The sequence below is a fragment of the Chrysochloris asiatica genome, unplaced genomic scaffold, assembly GCF_000296735.1.
Source record: "Chrysochloris asiatica unplaced genomic scaffold, ChrAsi1.0 scaffold00053, whole genome shotgun sequence".
NCBI classification, from domain to species: Eukaryota; Metazoa; Chordata; class Mammalia; order Afrosoricida; family Chrysochloridae; genus Chrysochloris; species Chrysochloris asiatica.
This window is the reverse complement of record NW_006408571.1, coordinates 17,421,782-17,443,997: the sequence shown is the minus strand read 5'-3', so window position 1 is coordinate 17,443,997 and position 22,216 is coordinate 17,421,782. Positions and strand designations below refer to the sequence as shown.

At 42.3% G+C, this 22,216-nt stretch overlaps 1 protein-coding gene across 1 annotated transcript in view; it reads left to right on the top strand.

Moving 5' to 3' along the window:
* GABBR2 (gamma-aminobutyric acid (GABA) B receptor, 2) overlaps positions 1–22,216 on the top strand; it is a 474,372-nt gene that overhangs the window by 266,541 nt on the left and 185,615 nt on the right. The window contains exon 7 of the mRNA XM_006863147.1: positions 15,607–15,843. Within this exon, the coding sequence (XP_006863209.1) occupies positions 15,607–15,843 (237 nt within the window). The remainder of the gene's footprint in view (positions 1–15,606; positions 15,844–22,216) is intronic.

The window sequence follows — 22,216 nt, the reverse complement described above, 5'->3', positions numbered from 1 at the left end:
CCACCTGCTAGTGTTTATTCAATATGACAGAACTGGAAAGACACAAATCCAGTGAACCCTCAACTTACAGGGAAGGAGCCATGAAAAGCCACACCCATCGCACTGCCACTGCCATAGGAGCTCTGAGAAAAAGGACTTGGAGCTTTCAGGGAGCAGTGGGCTCTACAGTAAAGGAAAGAAAGCAGTGCTTTAGGGACTACTCCAGGGACTAAGGCAGGCTGAGCTTCTCCTTTTATTTTCATTATTTATACTTTGTTAAATATATTTATACTTGTCATAATATACTATTTGCCCATTAGTCTCCCAAGGCCCTCATCTCCACTCTGTTTTAGTCTTATGTGTATATTTGTATGTTTGAAATGCTCATCATCTGTCCTTGTGCTGAAGGTCTTCTAGTCATCATTCATCCATGAAGCTCTATTAGATGCCTCAAACAGCCCTGAGGGTCTCACAATTCCCTTGGCTCTTGTATGCCAAAAACTTTTCTTATGGCCTTGATGTTCGAAGAAAAGTTTGGCTAGATACCACATTCTTTATTCACACTTTTTTGTTTTGTTTTGTTTTAATGCTGTTCCATTGTTACTTTGCCTTCTAAGTATTTTGAAAAGTCTTATGCAAGTCTAACTTGCATTTTCCTTTGTAAAGTAATTTGAGGTCTTGTGGATTGAATCATTGTCTTTGACTATCCAATATGATTGAGTACATCTTGGAATTGATGGTTCTAGGCTAAGTTTCCCAGGTACCTGGTAAGCCCTTTCAACGCATAGATTCGGGTCTTTTTCTCATTCTGGAGCATTTCTTAAAAAATAAGAGCTTTAAGAATTATCCACTCTAGTGTTTGTTTGTTTTTTTTTCTTCAGAAACAAGTTTCTTTTTCTGGTACTTTAATTACGTGAGCACTCAGTTAGTGTAGTCATTACAAATCGGGCTGCTAACCTCATGGTTGGCAGTTTGAAACTACCAGCTGTTCTGTGGAAGAAAGATGAGGCTTTCTGCTCCTGTAAAGATTTACAGCTTCGGAAACCCTGTGCAGGGTCGCTATGAGTCAGAACCGACTCCGCGGCACACCACCACACATTCCTCTTCATCTGGCTTCCATTTCCACTACCTTCTCTATGGTTCTTTTTATTTATCTATAAGGAGCTCTGGTAGCGTAGTGGTTACGAATCGGGCTGTGAACCTTAAGGTCAGCGGTTCAAAACTACCAGCCGCTCCGTGGGAGAAAGATGAGGCTTTCTACTCCCGTAAAGATTTACACCCTCGGAAACCCTATACAGGGTCTCTATGGGTCGGAACCAACTCGATGGCACTTAACAACAACAACATTTGTCATTTTTACTTTCTTATATATCTTCGTGCCTTTGTGTTTGTCTTAGTAGTCAAAGAATAGTTGTGAATGGCTCTGATTTTGTGGTTTTCTTTTATCTGGAAGGACACAACATTTTCTACCTTTTTCTTCTTTTCCCTGTTACCACCTGAATTTTGGTTTTTTAATTCCCCAGAAGGTAGGAAACTGTCCTGTTAAGTTTTAGTCTGTGTCTTAAACTGGGTGCCTGTGGCACTATGGGTTAATGCACTAGACTGCAAGATCGGTTTGAACCGCAAAGTCGGTGGTTCAAGCTCACCAGCCGCTCCTTGGAAATACTCTCCAGGGTCACTCTGAGTTGGAACCAACTTGAAAGCACATAACAACAACAAGCCTTTTATACAGTATCTCTCTGTTTAATTGCACGCCCGCCTTCTCGATGATATCTGACCTTTTAAATCATGTACTTTGGAATTACTTTCCTTTAGCACGTGTTCTGACCACTCCAGTTATTTATTTAGAAATGGATCCGTCTCTCTGGAAGTCATTCCAACCTCCCCTTAAATCACTTCCACCTTCTGTCTTTCCAATTACCTTCTCTGTCTGCTTTTGCCCACCATGAAGTCTTGCACCAGGGAATGAGAGCAGAGGAAGGGGGGGCAAAAAGCATAAGGGATTTCTGTGCAGAACATTGTTCATTTTTCTCTTTACTCAGTTATTTTGCAGTTTTAATATTCTGTCTTCAGTTATTGGTAAGTGTGTGGTTTTGTGTAGAATTTGTATAGCTATGAAGCTATTTCATATAGTTTGGGGAGGATATTTTGGAAAGTTAAGTATAATATCACCTTCATTGTCTTCAGGACACTCTCTAATTGGTGTTTTTTAATGAATTGAAATTGTTTTAATGACCCCATCCCAAGGTTATGAAGATATTGTTTCTGTCTTCTATCTTTTAGAAGCTCTGCTATTTTACCTTTCATGTTTATTTAGATCTATAACCCAAACCAAAACCCACTGCCGTCAAGTTGATTCTGGTTCATAGCAACCCTATGTAGGGTTTCTGAGGCTGTAGATCTTTATGGGAACAGAGAGCCTCCTTTTTCTCCCAAGGAGAGGCTGGTGGATTAGAACTGCCGACCTTGCAGTTAGCAGCCAACATGTAACCCACTACTCCACCAGGGCTCCATCAACTTAAAATTGGCTTCCTTATATGGTGTGATGCATAAATCAAGATTCCTTCTCTCTTTCATATGGACAGCTAATTAAAACATCATCATTTATTGAAAAGTCCACACTACCCATACTGTGCTACCATACCACCTTTATCATAAATCAAATGATTGTAGATATTTGGTTTTGTCTCTAGAATTTATTTTCTCTTCCACTGGTTTATTTGGCTATTCTTATATCAAAAGAGCTCTGCCTTAATTATTTTGTAATAAGTCTTGATAACCAGCAACATAGGTTCTCTATTTTAGTTCTTCAAGATTGGCTTCGCTACTCTTGTCTCTTTGCATTTCTCTGTACATTTTTAAAACCAGGTTATTAAATTTACATATGCATATGTGCACACATATATAAACACACCTACAAACCTGCTGATGTTTTTATTGAATCTATAGATGGTTTTATTGATCTGTCATCTTTATAAAGTTGAGTCTCCAATCCATAAATTTTGTATGACCCTATATTTTTTGTTATTTTTGTTGTTCACTGTTGTCATTGGTCGATTCCAACTCTTAGCAACCATGTTCAGAGTTTCTGATGAGCTTCTGGATTTATTTAGGTCTTCTTTAATTCCTTTCAGAAAGGTTTTTTAAATTTCTCTATATAGAATTCTTGATTATTTCTGGAAATAATTCATACAAAAGATGTATACCTAACTGTTGGAAACATATTTAAGTCTGGAATTGCCGAGTGGTCAGCTTTGGTGGACACTGCCAAATGAATTTCTGAAGTGGTTGTACCGATTCTAACACCCACCAACAGTGATTGAAAGTTCCAGTTGGTTCACACACCAACATTTGGTATTGTCAGCTTTTTAATTTTAACCAATCTGGTGGGTGTGTAGTGGTATCTCATTTTAAATCCAATTTGCATTTCCATGATGACTAATGAAGTTGAGATCTTTTCATATTAGTCATTTTTATATCCTCTTTTCAAGTCTGTTGACCATTTTACTATTGGATTCTCTGGTTTTTATTATTTGTAGAAATTCTTTTTCTATTGTTAATATTATTCCTTTGTTCGTTCTATATGTTACTTCTAGCTTCCATGCTGTGGCTTGCCTTTTCTCTCTTTCGATGAATTTTGATGAACAGAAATGTTTCATTTTAACATAGTCCATTTTATAAGACTCTTTCTTTATAATTAGTGTATTATATTTGTGCCCTGCTTAAGACATCTTTGTCCACCCCAAGGTTATGAAGATACTTTGCTATTTTATCTTTTAGAGGTTTCGTTTTATTTTTCACACTTAGATAGAGACTTCAGGTGGGGTTGGTTTTATGAATGGTCTGAGGAAGGATGAAGATTTCATTTTTTCCTCATGAAGAACTAACAAGTTAGGAACATTTATTGTAAAGTTCATCCTCTCCCTTGCCCTATATTACAGTCACCTTTGTTAAAAGTCAAATAACTGTAAGTAGTGTGGGACTGTTTCAGGACTCCTTGGTCCATTCTACTTGTCTATTTGCCTATCCCAGCACTAATACCACACTGTCTTAAGTACTGAGATTTACTATAAGACCTCATGCCCCATAATATAAATCCTTTATCTTTCTCCTCCTTTTAGATTTTCTTGGATGTTCTTGACTCTAACGTAATTGTTGATTTATATCTACTCAGATATATATGCTTTTTCCATGACTCTTCATTTCCAACTGCATTTCTGTATTTCTATTTTATGATCATTTTCTCTCTATCTGAAGAAGTTCTTTAGGTTGGTTTTTCTTTCACTGTGAGTCTGCTAGAGAAACATTCTGTCCGTTTCTATTTATCTGAAATTTTCTTTATTCCGCCTTCAGTTTTGAGGGATATATTAATTGGGCATAGAATTTTAGGTTGTCTGTTGGGGTTTTTTCAACATTTTAAGATGACATGTCATTGTCTTCGGTTTCCATTGTTTCTATTCAGTCACCTGTCAGATGTATTGTTGCTCTTTGAAGGTAATATATCTTTGTTTTTCCAACTGCTTTTGAAATATTTTCTCTTTGCTTTAGTCTTCAGCAGTTTTACTATGCTGTGCCAAAGTGCAGTTTTATCCTAATAGGAGTTCACAGAGATTCATAGAATTTCATGAATCTGTGCATTGATGTTGGGGAAAAATCCTAGTTTAATAACCCATTAAATGTTGGTTCTGCCCATTCTAAGACACCAATTACACATATATTCTTCCTCTTCAGTGTACTCCATGTATCTGCCATGCTTGTTTCTTATTTTCTACTCTTCTTTTCCTCCCTTTGCTTCAGTCTAAATATAGTATCCCACCTTTCAGAGTGCTAATCTACCTTCTGCTTTGTTTAATACACTGCTTAACCCATCTATTGAATTCTCAATTCTGAGTTGGAACTGATTCGACAGCACTTAACAACAACAGTGTGTCAGTAATTCTGACACAGATCATCTACAAATGGGAGTATAAGAACAGGCAGATGAAGTATTCTTTAAAGTACTTCCCAAATAAGAGTCTGTGATTCCAGCATCCAACACAGGATGCTAGAAAGAGATCTGTGCCAGTGTTGCCTCTGTGGTGGGCACTTAGAAATGTACAAGGAGATGTGTCCGTCTTCTCCTCTTCCTTTCTTCTGTCCATGAGGTTCCTGTATTAGGGCTTGGGTCCTCTATAACAAAGCACCACCATTTGGTGACTTTAAACCATAGAATTTTATTCTCTGAGAGCTATAGAGGCCAAAGGTTTGAAATCAAAGTGACAGCAAGACCATGTTGCTCCTGAAGACTCTAAGAAAAAATCCTTCATTGCCCCTTCCTGCCTCTGGTGTTGCCAGCAAACCTTGGCTTGTTGGCTCATCACTTCAGTCTGTGCCTCTATTGCCACATGAACTTCTTCATGTGTCTCTTCTTATTTTAAGAATCTTAGTCATTGGACTTAAGGCCCACCCTAATTCAGTGTGACTCATCCAAATGAGAGCACAGTCAAAGGTACCAGGGGTTAGGGCTTCAACATATCCTTTTGGATTGTACAATCCAATTCACGAACCTTAAGGTCAGCAGTTCGAAACTACTAGCTGTTCTATGGGAAAAAGATGAGGCTTTCTGCTCCTGTAAAGATTTACAGCCTTGGAAACCCTGTACAGGGTCACTGTGAATTGGTTCCAACTCCATGGCACATCACCACCACCACCACCACCACCACCACCATCCAATTCATAACAGCGAACCTCTTCCAGAAAGCAGGACTCAGTTTGGTTCTGTTGGAATGGCAGGTTTGGCGCTGTGGGTTAATGCTCTGCACTACAAGGTCAGTTTGAACCACAAGATCGGTGGTTCAAGCTCACCATTTGCTCCTTGGAAACCCTACACAGGGTCGCTAGGAATCGGAACTGACTCGACAGCACTTAACAACAGCAACCAAGTTTAGTCACATTGTGGATTAGCAAATTTATATGAACTAGTTCTTTAATAGTTCTAACCATTATTTATAACATGGTTTCTGTGGGGAAATATGTTCCAAATTGTAACAGTTCACCTTTCAAAAGTGTGCTAGAGCACAACCTGTCAGGAATTTGGGACTATCTATATAGTTATTTCCCCAGAAACTTTAGTATCTCACAATAAACTTGACCTCAGAGGATGAATAATTAATCAGCTTTTAGAGTCAGCTTTACAGTGGAAGATATTCTTCTGCCCTGAATAAATGGAGGCTTGCATTAACAACAGCTATTACTTTTTCTCATACAATTGTTAGTGTTTCTTCCGGCTGTCACTGTTTTGCCCAAGGGAGAATGGTGCTGGCTTCCCCTGGGTACAGTGATGAATGGCCTGGGATAGAACAGGGCAGCGATAACTTCTTTCACCTGGTCCTCACAAACACGGTAGGTAGGAATGAGGCTGCCTTTCAGGGCTTAGCTGCACCTGACTCCTTTTCAAGGCCTCTCCCAGCAGAAATGAGGTCAGCAGCCATATTTCCAATGTTCTTCACCTCCCTTCTATCTCAGTCTCTACCCTGAGAAAGGAGAATAATTTGATAAGCCAGAAAAATATGGGGACTTGCAAATGGCACATTATGTATAGTTTTGCATAACTTTTATTCATTATTTAATCTCAACCGTAATGAACTCCACACAAATTATTTATCGATTTTTTTTTTTTTTTTGAAAAAGACAAATCATTAGGACACATTTTATAAATAATGCTTTAGATCATGTTGGCATCTGGAAGGTCTTAGAAAAAGTCTGGGTAGGAAATGTTGAAAGAAATATGTTCAAACCAAAGTCAATGAATATATATTAAAAAATTAAAATGTTGAATAATGAGAACAACTAGTTGTATTTCAGTAAATAAAGTTATCATTTGTATGTATATATACATATATATAGCATTTGTTGTTTTTAAAAGTTATTTTTAATTTATTAAAAGGTACTGTAGAATAAGCACTGGACTTCAAATCACAAGGTCAGTGGTTCAAACCCACCAGCTGCTCTTCAGAAACCCTGTACGGGGTCGCTACGCATCAAAACTGACTTGACGGCACTTAACAATAACAGCAACAACAGGGTCCAGGGATACCCTGGATTTAATCTAAAGATAATATATAAAGTATGAAGAAAACACAAAAAGTTAACAAAACAAAAAAAATCCACCTCAAAAAGTGATACATGAGAACACTGATGTACTTAAGGAAGACCACAGACTTAAATTCTTATACATGAATGAGCGTTAAGAAGCTAAGTGGGGTGGATCAGTATGTGTAAGGGAGGAGTCTTGTCCTCTGTAGCTGCTATGTTTTTGTATTTTCTTCATCCTTAGAGAGAGAGAGTATATGAGCAACACGGGTGAACCTTAAAAACATTATGCTGAGCAAAATAAGTTATCACGAAAGGACAAATACTGCATTATTGTACATCTATGAAATAGGCAATTGTATAGCAGCCGGACTCCTGGTGTGGCGCTGTAGAGTGAGCACTGAACTGCAAACCACAGACCCACCATCTGCTCCTGGGAAACCCTATGCAGGGTCACTGTGAGTCAGAACTGACTCGATGGCACTTAACAAGAACAACAACATAGCAACCAAAGCTTATTAGCAGTTATTTTAAGGTAGGCAAAGGAGAGATCAAGGAGGAATCACGGCTATAAAGGATACTGAGTCTCCCTTGCTGGTGGTGAAATGATTTAGAAAAGGGTAATGGTTGTGATTGGACAACAGGACGAATGCAATGTCAATGAATTGTATGTGTAAAAATTGTTGAATTGGCCAAGGTAGATATGGAACTCTAATAGCATAGTGGGTTATGAGTTGGGTTGCTAATCCCAAGGTCAGTGGGTTGAATTTACCAGCTGCTCTGTGGGAGAAAGATGAGGCCTTCTGTTGCTATGGAGATTATAGCCTCAGAGACCCCATATAGGGTCACTGTGAGTCAGATCTGACTCTATGGCACTTAACCACCATATATAGATATAGATAGAGATAGAGAGAGACAGAGAGACAGAGAGACAGAGACAGAGAGAGAGAGAGAAAGAGAGAGAGAGAGAGGTAAAATCACAACTAAAAAAGATTTTAAAAATAGGACTTCTGCCAAGATGGCAGACAAGGCTGACATGCTACTACAGAGAAAGAGGGCCCTGAGCTGCAGAGGAAAGGATAGACAAGCAGATTGAGTACTGACTAGGAGACGATGAACAGGGTAGCAAGAGAAGAGACAGGCGGGTGAACTGTCACCTGGCCTGACTTGGCCATATTGGACTTCTGCAGCATTTAATCCTGACTGTGCAGTGACTGGTGACAAGGACAGCACAGTTCTTTCTTGTTCCCACACTCTGCTGGTAGCCAGAGGTGTGGCCAGCCCCGGCACTATTCCTGCCCTGCTAGAGGTTGGTGGCACACTATTGTGAGACAGGCACCAGGTACACAACTCTCAAGTGTGGAGGCAAGTGACCCACACAAAGCAGGTCCCCAGCCAGCCACAGGCAAGCAGGAATCTCACAACCAGCTGCCCTCTGGGCCAGAAAGAGTTCCTTTGGGAACAAAGACTCTGTGACCTCAGCCACCATTTGAGCCAGCCCATAATCGGTGATCCTAGACAACTCCTAGGCCCACAGGAACTCCATCTAGAGCCGGCATGCCACCCTCTCCCCCCACCCCCTCCCACCTCATGAGTTCTTTGGATGGTAGAGGGTGCCAACCCATACCAAAGATTTCTTCTCTCTGGGTCTGGTCCCTGTCCCAGTTTTTTCATTTCGTCTTTTTTTCTTCTTCTTCTCTTCCTCTCCCCCTTCCCTTATTTTTTTTTTTTTATCCTTTCTTACTCTGCTCACGGTTTCTAACTTTTCTTCTGTTTCTTATTTCCTATTCCCCTCCTCCTCTTCTTTACTTTTTTTGGCGCTTGATTTTTCTTTGTACTATTTTATTATCTCTTTCTCTTTTAATCTTCCTAGTTTTGTTTATTATGTTGATGTTTTTTCTGTCTTCTTATTGTCTTTACCTGTTTGATTTTCCTTCTTATTTTTTTCTCATTTTAGTTCTTATATTATTTTTCTTGCTACTGCCTGTTGGGGTTTTTCCCCTTGATTATTTTCTTTTTTGTTATTGTTTGTGTGTTTCTCTTGTATGGTATTTCGTTTTTCTTCTTGCCCCACCCCACAGCCCATTCAGCCCAGTCATAACTATATGCCCTGCAGCCCAATCCGCTGGGTAAGAGCTACTACAAGTTCCTGTACAATTGAATCAATGATGGACAGCAGCCAACAGCAGCCAAACCCATCTTGAACTTTGCTACATAAACAGAAAACAGAACTTTGCACACACTTCTATTCTTGATCACACCCACCAGGAGGCAGGTGGCGAGTGTCTAGAAACATATCAACATACAGTCATCAACTAAATGCAAATACGATGATAGCACAATGTCTCAGAGCAGAGACAGCAGACAATTTCAGTTCACACAAAGAAGCAAGACAGTGACTCAAACAAGTGACTAAGGAATAAGAGAGTGTAACTACCTGATAACGAATTCATAATAATGATATTTGGGTACTTTCAAAAGTTTGAGAAAAAAAATCAAGAAAGCTACAGATGAAAGCAAAAAAAGCACCAAAAAAAAATCTCAAGGACTCAGGAAAGCATTACAAGAGGAAACAGACAAAATACATTAAAAATTAGAAAAAATGCAAAACCTGCAAATAGAAATCTTGAAGACCAATGCTAAGAGCTCAGATATAGTTATTAAATCAAAAGGGCAAAGGAGTAGATTTGAATCAAAACAAATGAATCTCTCAATCCTAATCTGCTAGAAGAACCATCAGGAAAAAAGAAGGAAAAATTTGAAGAAAACACAAGATTTATATGGAATATCACAAAGATTTATATGGATTATCATCAAGCTACCATTGATCTCTTCCTGTCCAGAGGAAAGAAAAGTGATGAAAAGAGAAGATGCTTGGAAACAATTATTCCAATGGACAAATGGACCATCTGAATGTCAGTCTTCATGATCCTGAGACTAGAAAAATTGAATGGCACCTTGCTACCACTACCGGGTGCTCTAAAAAGGGTCACATTAGAAGTCTTGGACAGAGTGGGAGAAAATGTGGAACACAACTCAAAATCATAAAGAAAAAGACCAGCCTTACTGGTCAGATAGAGACTGGTAGAACTCGGAGATGAAGGTCCTTGGTCACCCTTTAGGTCTGGAACTGAATTCACCCTAATTGTGGCTCAACCTTCAACGAAGCAATAGATAGGGGGACAACAACACTAGTAAAGTATGAACGGTCAACAAATCAGGATTAAGGCAACCATTATCCAAGGACAAAGTTGAGAAGGGTTGGGAGAGGAGGGAAGGAAATAAGAATCGCAGAGAGGAAGTGGGATCAGTGATGGTACATGGAGGGGATTGCAATCATTGAGATGAAGCAAAATGGGTGATTTGTTGAATGTAAAACTGATGGTCTGCTCTGTAAACCTCCACCCAATTCACAATAAAAAATTAATTTAACAAAAAAGGAGACTAAGAAAATAGAGAGGGAGGGAGGTTTGTTAGGTCCAAGATCAAATTGAATAAATAAAGTAATCTTGGCCCCTATATTGTCCTCACAAAAATAATTTGTAAAATGCTAATATCTGGGAAGTTAAAAAGTCAGTTGCCTTACTCAGTGTCCTGCTGGTGAGACCATACTAGGAATTTCCACCTCGGGTTTGGACCCTCTGTTTCAAGAGCATCATAGAAACCAGGAAGGATTCCCAGCGGCATGATCTGGAAGGGAGAATGTCAGAAATGCCATCTGAATGTCTTCATTAGGTTGAAAACTCAGGACTCGGAGGCAGAAACCTCCATCACCCAGAATGAGCATCAGAGAAAGTTCATGAAAGTGCAGTCCCAGAAGGGAAAAGTCAAAGACACCGAGTTTCTTTAATTCTTAAATCAACTGATCAGAGAGCTACACAGTTGAGTGATTTTAAAAAAAAACTTTAAAATAGCCAATATTAACTGGGTATAATTAACTATGCAGCTGATTTGACAACCAGAAATATGTTCAAATCACATTTAAATTTTTTTAAATATGTATTTATTGTTGCTGTTAAATGTCATCAAGTCATTCTAGCTCATAGTGACCCTTGATAGGGTTTCTGAGGCTGTAAATCTTTATGGAAGCTGATAGCTTCTTCTTTCTCCTTTGAAGAGGTTGGCAGGCTTGATCTGCGGATCCTGTGCTTATTAGAAGTCCAGTGTTTATCCTACAAGGCCACAGTCATCAGGTTGGTTCCAGCTGCTTAGTTTCTGACACTGTCAATCTCTGGGAGCAGAAAGCCCCATCTGTTTTCCCCCCGTAGACCTGATGGTAATCTCAAACTGCTGACCTTGTGGTTAGCAGTCCAGTGCATACCATACAGAGCCACCACACTCTTTATATGTATGTATATAAGCCAAATAGTAAGCAGCTAAGTAGGAAAATGGAGTCCTGGTGTGGCACTGTGAGTTAAGGCACCAGACTGCAAAGCCGTTTGAACTGCAAGGCCGAGACACTGAGCCGGGTGCTCTGTCTGCCACATCTCACTGAACCTTCTCAACTGCCCACAAGTGAAAGATGCTGGGACCTGAGAAGCTAGCAACCTGCATGGCCACAGTTAGTAACTGAGCCGACACACTCCAGACACCTCCTACTGCTGAGAGGACACGCCTAGACCACCTGTTCCAACCCCTTCACCTTATAGATAAGGGAACTCAGTCCCAGAAAGGGTCTTGCAGGTATTGTTTAGGGTTCTGGAGATGCCCCAGTGATCAAGACAGGTAACACCAGTTATCTCCTGGAGTTTAATTCTAGTTAGGTAAAAAAGGTGGAACACAAACAATACACAAGGGAATACATAAGTAGGAAAATTGCAGGGTGTGTTAAGAGCAATAGAGAAAATAAAACCAGTGGATAGAGAATCTCTGGGGTGAGGCGTTTTTAGGAAAGGGAAGCCTGGGGGAAGCCACCCTGAGAAGGGACAGATGCTGAAATTTGAGTGCGGGGATTTGCAGAAGAGGAAAAGCCTGGAAGTTCAAGGTAATTGAAGGACCCAAAAGGTTACGGAAGAGAGAGTCTCATAAATGAGCCATTTCATGCTCCCCAGTACAAGTGCAAATGGCCAAGGCTGATTGCAGCGTAGTGGACACCAGCCAGAATAGGAGGGGCTGGCAGTGGTTAACTGGGTACGAGATAGTGCTGGCCTCCTTGAACAACACTAGGATCTGAAGAGAGTTTCTCTGCCACGTGTTTTGAGTAATGCTGGCTGGACATGATGTATTTCTGAGGGAAGTTGTAAATGAAAAAACTTGAGCCTTTCCCGTATGTCCCCAGAACCAAAAAGAAGGAGCTGAAACACCATTCAGATATGATCATGTACCACTCACTGCCTTCCAGGTCCATGGCGGTTCAGCATCTCCCAGGTGCCTGAGAGTGACCTCACTCCAATAAATCCATAAAGAGCCCCTTGGCCATCCATCCACCTTAGATGGCCCAGCTACACCTCCAGCTTAGGCGCTAGACCTGGTCCCAACAACTTGTGGTGGTTTTCAGAAAGTACTTAATGGGGAGAGCAGAGAAAGAGGGGCTTATTTTTGATTAGGGAACACTGGGCCTCTGGTACAGGTGGTGGTTAATTTTAGAAATGGATAGTGATGCTGTTTGAATAACATAATATGTCATTGAATTATATATGTAAAAAATGTTGAAATGGCAAATGTTTTGTTACATGTACAGACCACAGTACTTTTTTTAAAAAAAGTTTTTATTGTGAGTTGGATGATAGTTTACATGGGAGAACATCACTTTGTATTCAATCTATCGTATTTTGTTTAATTGCAATGATGACAATCCCCTCCATGAATCAACATTGAACAGCATTTGCTTCCATTCCTTGTGGTTTTTTTTTGTTTGTTTGTTTGTTTTTGCTGTACACGAAAGCACTCAGGAATATACAACCTTTAAACAACCAAAGAGCACACCCCACAAGCCCGCTCCCCCACTGTCAGCACACAACCCCTCTCCCTCCCTGAGTCCAGGGTCCCCAGCCCCTCCATCTCTCCACATCATCGTCTCTGCCTCCATTTCTGGAGTCACTGCTTCTCTAGATAGGGTCCTGCACTCTACTCTTCTCCCTTGATGGTCCCAGGGTCCTCCACTCCTGGACTGTAAGATCAACCACTCCCCTCTTTTTGTTACAAAACGTCTACCTTTACATTTCCAACCCTCACAGTCAGTCCTGATAGTAATTATTCACTACTGAACCACACATGTCTTTCTTATCCCTAGCTCTTTTCCAGGTTGGAAACCACTCAATGGAGATTCTCTCTTCCCCCGTACCATCTGAAACTAGGCTACCTCTTGAAAGCTTGTAAGCCAGTCACTTCGTGCCTTTGTAGTCCCCCCATTTGGGATAGCCAATGTCTAAGTTGCCCATCCCTGTCAATCCTGTGTACCGAGGGAGTGGGAATGATCCTCGCTGTAAAGATTCATTGCCTCTTTTGAGCTACTACATCCATAAGTATAGGTCAAGTTCATCAAACTGTAGTAGTGGATTACTCTTTTTTTCCTCTTCTTTCTTCCTCTAGTTGAGTTCTGATTATCCAGCCATTGAAGCCAGGTCAAATGGGTACTATCTGCAAGTATGAGTGTTCCTGTGCATCTCCCTTCACTTCATATCGGCTGGACACTTCACTCTCTGCTCTAGTCCTCTGTGGCCATGTCCCTGTCCCTGGACCCAGGAGTCCCCAGGTCACGCCATACTGCTGACCAAGCAGGTCTCAATCCAGGTGGATGAGCATCTGTTGAACGTGGTCAGACTTAGCTCACAACTTCATTGCTGTTTCCCCCCCACTTCCCCTTATCGGTAGACCACGGTATAGACCACAATATTTTTTAAAAGCACTTATGCCCTCAAAGTTCAAAGATGAGTGAAGTAGCAGAGATGGAATGGGAGGTTCATCTGGCCACACACACGTACACATACATACACACATTGCTTGTGATCTTGGGCAAGTCTCTGGACCACTCTTTGTCAGGCTACAAAAGGAGAGTGTTCTCTTAGGGCATTTCTCAGTATAATGTGATAAGAGAAGATGAGTCCATGTCTTCTATGTGGGATTTGCCCCCAAGGAGGGTTTTTCCAAAGACTCAGCCGGGGCTCTGATGATACTTCTGGAGGAGGTGATTTGCGAAAAGGCCCACAGATGAATGAAGGTAATGGGCTCCCCTGGGGCTGCGTTCCTTTGGATGTGTAAGCTCCAGGGGTTGGAGTAAAAAAGCAGTTTCATTACTTTGCAGCCACAATCAGAATGTTAATATCACCAATGAAATTCTTTTGTGCAATTCAGCTAATTTGAGAAAAGAAATTTTGTTTAATGCTGAGCTAGTCACAAACGCTGCTGTATAATGGAAGGTGTGAAAGGAAAGAGTAATGGGATGGATGTCAGGGTCAGAACTGCCCTTACACTGGGTCACCTGGCCACTCAGTCCCATAGGGCTCAGAAGCCACCAGAACATAGGGGCGTGTCCAGCCAGAGCTTACCAACCCCTAATTCTCCACCATGCCCTGAATTCCCAACCCAAACAGCAGTGGCTTCTTCCTGGGCCTGGGGATCCTCTTCACTATTCTGCCCCCTTTGAGGTTGAGCTGCACCTCTGGGGTACCCAAGACATTGCTGATGCTGGGGTAGGAGGCGTGGAGGAGTTTGATTGGCTCTAGGATGGTATGAGGTGGGACAGGAACAAGTTGGGGTCAGACACAGTGCAACTCTGAATCCCCCAATGGCTACGTCCCACTCTAAGCTCTGAGGATCCCAAACATTCTGAATTCAAGTCTAGTCTTCCAGGTCACTTGCTGTGTTGTATGCCACTGATACGGTTCTGACTTATAACGACCAAATGTGACAAACTAGAACTGTCCCATATGGTCGTCTTTGTGGAAGAAGATTGTTGGTCTTTCTTTTGTGGAGACACTGGGTGGGTTTGAACCACCAACTCTTCTGTTCGTAGCTAAGTGTTTAACCTTTTGTGCCGCCAGGGCTCCTAGGAAGGTGTATTTGACATGATGGGAGGATAGAACGTATTTTTTATTGAACAGTTTGTTGGCTTGATCTATAACTTGTAACTATTTTCACATATGGCGTTTGGGCTTCCATTTGTCCTCTAGTGTCAGGCCCTGTACCTGTCGGGGAAGACCCATATTATTCCCTCTCCCGAGCCTTCATGGACTGTGGACCCTTGTGACCCTTGTAGCTGTGTGACCCTTATTGTTGTTGTTAAGTGCCGTCGAGTCAGTTCCAACTCATAGTGACCCTATGTAGGGTTTCCAAGGAGCGGCTGGTGGGTTTGAAGTAACACCCTTGTAGTTAGCTGTCCAGTGCTTATCCTACAGTGCCACAACAGGACTCCCTGTATGATCCTAGGCAAGTCAGACTTTCATAATCAATTTTTTCATCTGTAAAACGCGAACAGTAGTATCCGCCTTTTGAGGGTTGTCGTGAGGATTACATGGGGAAAGTAGACTCTGGCAAGTGTCAGCTCTCCTCAGCATCATGTGCCTGATGTCTCCATCCACAGTAACCAGGAGTTTCCCTGACCCCTTGTTTTTCCAGACTCCACAGCAGTATGAGAGAGAGTACAACAGTAAACGGTCAGGTGTGGGACCCAGCAAGTTCCACGGGTACGCCTACGACGGTATCTGGGTCATCGCCAAGACTCTGCAGAGGGCCATGGAGACGCTGCACGCCAGCAGCCGGCACCAGCGGATCCAGGACTTCAACTATACGGACCACACGCTGGGCAGAATCATCCTCAATGCCATGAATGAGACCAACTTCTTCGGGGTCACGGTCAGTCCCAGCCTCCGGGCTCTGATTTCCTTAGTACCCCTTGGGATTTTCCCAGGAGACAAGACCTGGACTACACACTCTCAGATGTGCAGCCCATTCTTTTGGGTTTTTTGAAACAAACTTGTAAGTTGTAGGGTTTAGGAGCTGTCGGGCACATTGGGAAAATGCTTCCCTGTAATTCATGAATAATAAAGGGCACAGTGGACTGACTGCAAGGCACGCAGGGCAGGTAGAATGAACCAAGCATGTGATGAGCTGGACAAGCAGGAGCTCTGGACCCAGACTCCAGTTCAAATCCCAGCTCTTCCTTCTTTGAGCCACCTTTTTTCCATTCATTAAATAGTGACAATTAATACCTGCCTCCCTACTGCAAGGTAATTATAAATGTAAGCTATTTTAGGATAAAATTGGTAATATTTGTTGGGTATTCTGATCTGGCACTGTGGGCTAATGCGCTGGACTGCAAAGTTGGTTTAAACTGCAAGGTTGGTACTTCAAGCTCACCAGCCGCTCCTTGGAAACCCTATATAGGGTTACTATGGCTTGGAACCAAATTAACGACTCTCAGTATTTGGTGAGCAAGCTACTTGTCTGGAAATGGGGATAATAATGCATGTCTTGCAGGGGAGTTGAGGAAGTTAGCAGTAATGACAGAGAATATTTCTTGATGTGCTAGATATTGTGGTAAGCACTTCGTGCACATGGTAGGCACTCAGTAAATGCCATCTACTGTTCACGTTAACAATGATCTTACATCCTGATGCCATCTGCAGAAAGTAGGTACTGTGCTGCTGTTATTGTCACTAAATGTAAGGAGTCTGGAACCCAATAGATGTTAGTCCTATAGCTAACCTGACTGCCCAAGGTCTTAACTGCTGCCATTCACTGCAGTTTTGGTAAGGAGCTAAATGGTGGTAATGGTGGTAGTGGTTTTGTGCCACCAAGTTGGTTTTGACTCATAGTGACCCTGTATGGGGTTTCCGAGGCTGTAAATCTTAACGGGAGCAGAAGGCTTCATCTTTCTCCTGAGGAGTGACTGGTAGATTTGAACTGCTGACCTTGCAGTTAGCAGACCAGCTCATAATCCACTACACTACTAGGGCTCCTTGGAACTGAATGATAGTCATTGTTTTTATTTCTCATGATAACTCTGTTCCCAGAAAATATGGACATTTTGCCTAAAGAGTAGATTGGATCAGCTGCCATGCTGCCCTGTGCTCTCTTTTGAACAGTCAGACATATAGTCAATGTGTCTTGGAGGTACCAAGAGGAGTGGATGAGCTGACGAGCACGTTACCTAAATGTTTGCATTTGTATGTGTGTGCATGCAGCCTTGCATTGTTGGTCTGTTGGGCAATGGGGTGGACACTGAAGTGAGTAAGATGGACTCAGTGCCCTGGAGCACATGGCTGACGTTAAGTGTGAGACCTGGACACAAATCATGACAAAAGGCCTAACGCACTCAGCACCATGCTCATTACACTGTTTACGTTGGCCAATCACAGAGGAGTGGAGAAACAAATGTGGTATATCCATAAAGTGTTGTTGTTGTTGTTAAGTGCTGTCGACTCAATTCCAACTCATAGACATTCTGTGTAGAGCAGCTGGGGAGTTTGAACTACAGTCCAGTGCTGATCCTATAGCACCACACCAGGAGTCCATCCATATCATAGAATATATTATTTGACCATAAAGAGAAATGCAGTTCTGATACATACTATGATATGGATGAACCTTGAACACGTTATGCTGAATGAAATAAGGCTGATACAAAAGGACAGATACTGTATGGGTTCACTGATAAGAAGTGTCTAGAATAGACAAATGTATAGGGACAAAGGCAGATTAGAGGATGCTAAGACCTGGGAGAGGTGGGAGAAATGGGAGTTACTGCTCAGGAAGGACTGAGTTTCTATTGCAAATAGTGGTGATGGCCGCCCAACATAGTGACTATAGTTAATGTCACTGAATTGTACACTTTGAATGGTTCAAATGGCAAATATTTCTGTATTTCACCAAAATTAAAAACTGCTGAGAGTCATGAGGGAAATTGTCTGAGCCTGGAGGAATTTCTGAGACTTTGGTGAGAAAGTCAGAGAAGGCTTCTTAGAAGAGGTAGCATTTGAGGGGCAGCTTGAATGTTGGGCAGGAGTTAGTGATGTAAAAGAGAGCTGTAAGTCTGCTCAGAGGGAGTCTGGTTAGCAGGGCACCTTAGCTGAACCTCGTGACTGTGAGTGGGGACAATGTAACTTGACTGTAATATTGCAATGGTAGATGATGAGGCTGAGAAAGTTAAGTTGGAGCCAGATTCTAGAGGGGCAAACTAAGAAGACTGGCTGGTATCTTATAAGCCTGTGGTCCTCAAACATGGCCCTCTGACTGGAAGCATCACTTACCTGAGAGCTTGTTAGAAATATACATTGTTGAGAGAGGCCACAGTGGAGGCTGAGTCAGGCACACCATGTCATCCTTCTACAGAAAGGCCTGAAAAACCAAGTGAAACAGAGACAGAAGACAATCCTTGACCTCTGTGCATCAAATGAAATGATAAAGAACTAGATCAATGACTGATTGGAAGAAGAAATTAACTGAAAACAGCAAATTAGAAGAGATGGAGCTGAGGGGCCCCACCAGTCAGCCTGGTGTACAGTGTTGGTCATCTTGAGACAAAGACCTGAGCAATCCTGAGTGAAGAGCATAGAAGGCAATTTCATGGGATTCCCAGTGGACCATAGAGTAACTGTGTAGACATACCGAGAGTGAATAAGGTCCGGATTACTGGCTGCAGTTAGTGGAAGAGTCCAGGCGCCCTTGCCTAGTGATCAAAGGAACATGTTCCCCTTTCCCACCTTCCTTGTAATTAGTGGCACAAATAGCCCCAAGCACTGGGGTTAAAGGTTTGAGCCACCACCTTACCCCCACCTCCAACCAACCCTGACCACCACCCTCTCCCTGCCAGACAGCCACTTCAGCAAAGTGAACCACTGCTCAGCTGACCCAACCCAAATGAGTGACAGCAGGCTGTCCTGGCACAGCACTGACCACTAGCCTGAGCCCTCCTGCCCACTGACCCCGCCAAATGGTAAGGGCCTGCTTCTGTGGGTGTGGTGCTAGTCACTCACCCTACCCTCTCTCGCCTGCCAACCCAACCAGGCTTTTTCCTCCTTTCTTCCACTCAACAAGAAGTGGAGGTGTCATAACTACATACAACCCACCCATCACTCACCCCTCAACCAGCAGTGGGTGACAACCTCAGCCCACACCTCACATGGACCAGTGAGAAGCAGCAGTAACATGACCCCATGTGCACCTGGCCACTGCTCCCTCCCAATGCTCACCCCTCCCCACCCAACCCCCACCTGACAAGGGGTGGCAAGTTGCACGTGTATCAGCCTACCACTCACACTGCCCCCCTGCATGCAAGAGATCACACCAGTGCAACTGTGTGCCTACCCACCCTTCCTCCATCCAGCGTCCATGTTCCCACTAGCTCGTCACACCCATTGCCCCATCCATTCAGTGAGTGCCCACCACCACCACTGCTGCGCCCCTGGATCTCCAGGCTGATTCCTACAAAGCTGAGTTCAGACATGCTTACACCTTCCACCCTTCCTCAACAATTCTGATGTCAACTATCCTCCCCACCCCACACACAGCACTTGCTACTTCTATGCTGGGTTCAATCATCCGTTGCACTGGCCACACAGAACTCAGAGACAATCCTCACAAATTTTTGCAGGAAGGGGTTATTAAGGAAGCTACCAGGTTACAATTCAGGATCAGAAATCTTCAGGGTGCAGTTCTTTGGTGAAGATAGCCTCTTCCCAGTGACGCCTACAGGCAAGTCTCTCTGTAGCCTTTGGCCCCATCATTGCCCTGCTCAGACAACATTACAAAGCTATTTTAGGGCTGCTGATAAATGCCCAAAGGGCACTCCACTCTGTTATAAGCCTCCACCCAAAGGCACTGTGCTCTAGTTGTGTGGGTCAGCAAACCTAGGTCCCAATTAAGTGTCTGGAGGCACCCCGATCCTCTGTCACACCCAGTGCCCCATCCACTCAGTGAGTGCCCATCCACTCAATGAGTGCTTCATGGACTAGGAAGTCCACCTCTCCACTCTGGCTGCCATTGGCTCTGTTCCTGCCCTTCCTCCACCTCTCCTCTGGTGTCACAGCTCTGCCTCCTGAATCAAGGAGGTTCTGCACAAAGGGATTTCAGCTTCCAAAGGACACACTCGGCTCAAGGTTCTTCTTTCTGGAGGGTAGTGAGATGCCCCATTCCTGCTTCTGAAATGGCTCATCGGAACCCACATTAGAGTTCCAAGTTTTTACAATCACAGTTGTTGTTGTTGTTAGGTGCCATTGAGTCGGTACCAACTCATAGTGACCCTATACACAGCAGAACAAAACACTGCCCGATCCTGGGCCAACCTCATTATTGTTGCAACGCTTGAGTCCATCGATACTGCTATTTGGCCAATCCATCTCATTGGGGGTCTTCCTCTTTTTCTCTGACCCTCCACCTTACCAAACATGATATCCTTCTCCAGTGACTGGTCCCTCCTGATAATATGTCCATTCTTCTTGGATCAACTATCAACACTCAGGGAAACAGCAGTCAAGAAATCAAACAACATATGTATTGCATTGGGCAAGTCTGCTGCACAATCACAATTAGTCCTGTTAATAATAACTCCTAACTGAACCATATAATCCAATCAGAATCTTCTCCTACCTTTTCCCATGAAGAAATCTCATTTGGGAGTTACAAAGATAATGGCTAGGAGAGACATATTAAATAACTCACTGACTGCCACAGACACTACCTGCCCAGCCTCCACCCCCTTAGCTTCTCCACGGAAACAGCGAACAGAGACCCGTGCTCACACACCCAGCCACTACCCCACCCACCTGGAAACACCTTAGTACTGCCAAACTAGTGACCAGAGCAGCATGCCCACCCTGCCCACCCAGATACATTAAAAACAAAACAAAAACAAACTAGGATGAAGCAAGCAAACATGCAATCAATCAGAAAATATAACAACATCTCAATGTTTCAGAATCAGCAGACAACATCAAATCGCACAAAGATGCAGGACAACATGGCTCAAGTGACAAAAATGCAGGACAAGAAGCCCTTTCTGAGGAAAAAGTGAAAAGGAATCTACCTGGTAAGGAATTCAAAAGAATTCTATTTGGCTTCTTCAGGAGATCAATAAAAAGATCAAGGAAAACACAGACAGAACACTAAAAGAACTCAGTAAAACAGTACAAGAACAAAATGACAAAATAAATAGACAATTGAAAACCATATAAAACAGCAACTAAAAATTCAGAAATTTAACACTGAAATTTCAGACATAGACAACACATTGGAAAGACAAAGGAGGGCCATTAAATCAATGGAAGACAGAATCAGCAAAGGACAGGACAAATCCTTTGTTACCTACCTGTTAAAGGAGCTATCAGAATACAAAAGTTTTAAAAATTAAGAAAATTTAAGAGGTATGTGAACATCATCAAGCCAAATAATGTACATTTGATCAGAATTCCAGAAAAGGAAGAGACTGGAAAAACAACAACAACAAAAAAGCCATAGATACAATTCTAAAAAAATATATGCCAACAGGAAAATTTCTTAACATGAAAGACAAGAAACTATTCATCCAAGAAGCTCAACGAACCTCAAATAGGATAGACCCCAAAAGAAAATCACCAAAACATTTCATAATCAAACTTTCTAAAACCAGAAACAAAGAAAAGAATCTTAGAGCATCTCAGGAAAATGAAATGTTATTTACAAAGGGAAACCACTAAGACTCAACTCTGATTCATTGGCAAAAATCATACAAGCAAGAAGGCAATGGGGGAAAAAAAGAAAAAGAAGGCAGTGGAATGACGTATAAAAACCTTACCAGAAAAAACTATATTGCCAACCAAGAATTATATATCCAGCAAAATCATCCCTCCAGTACAATGGTGAAATTAGGACATTTGTAGATAAACAGAAATTAATGAAATTTGTAAAAACCAGGCCAACCTTACAAGAGATGATACTATAAGAAGTCCTTGGGAGAGAGAAACATCAACAACAGCCTAAGATTAAGGCACATGACAATATCACCCAGACACCAGCCCAGATCAAGCATTTTCAAAACTAAAATAAAGGTAAAAGATTGACAATAGGGAACCAGAGAGGACAATCTATAAATGACTACTTCAAAGCAAAAAGAGGGAATAAATGGGATATCATCAGACCTTCCATATGCAAGTGAAAGGTAGACAGTGAAGAAAGAAGACCATAGAAGAATCGATGCATTTGAGTTGTGGTGTTGGCGGAGAATATTCAAAGTACCATGGACTGCCAAAAG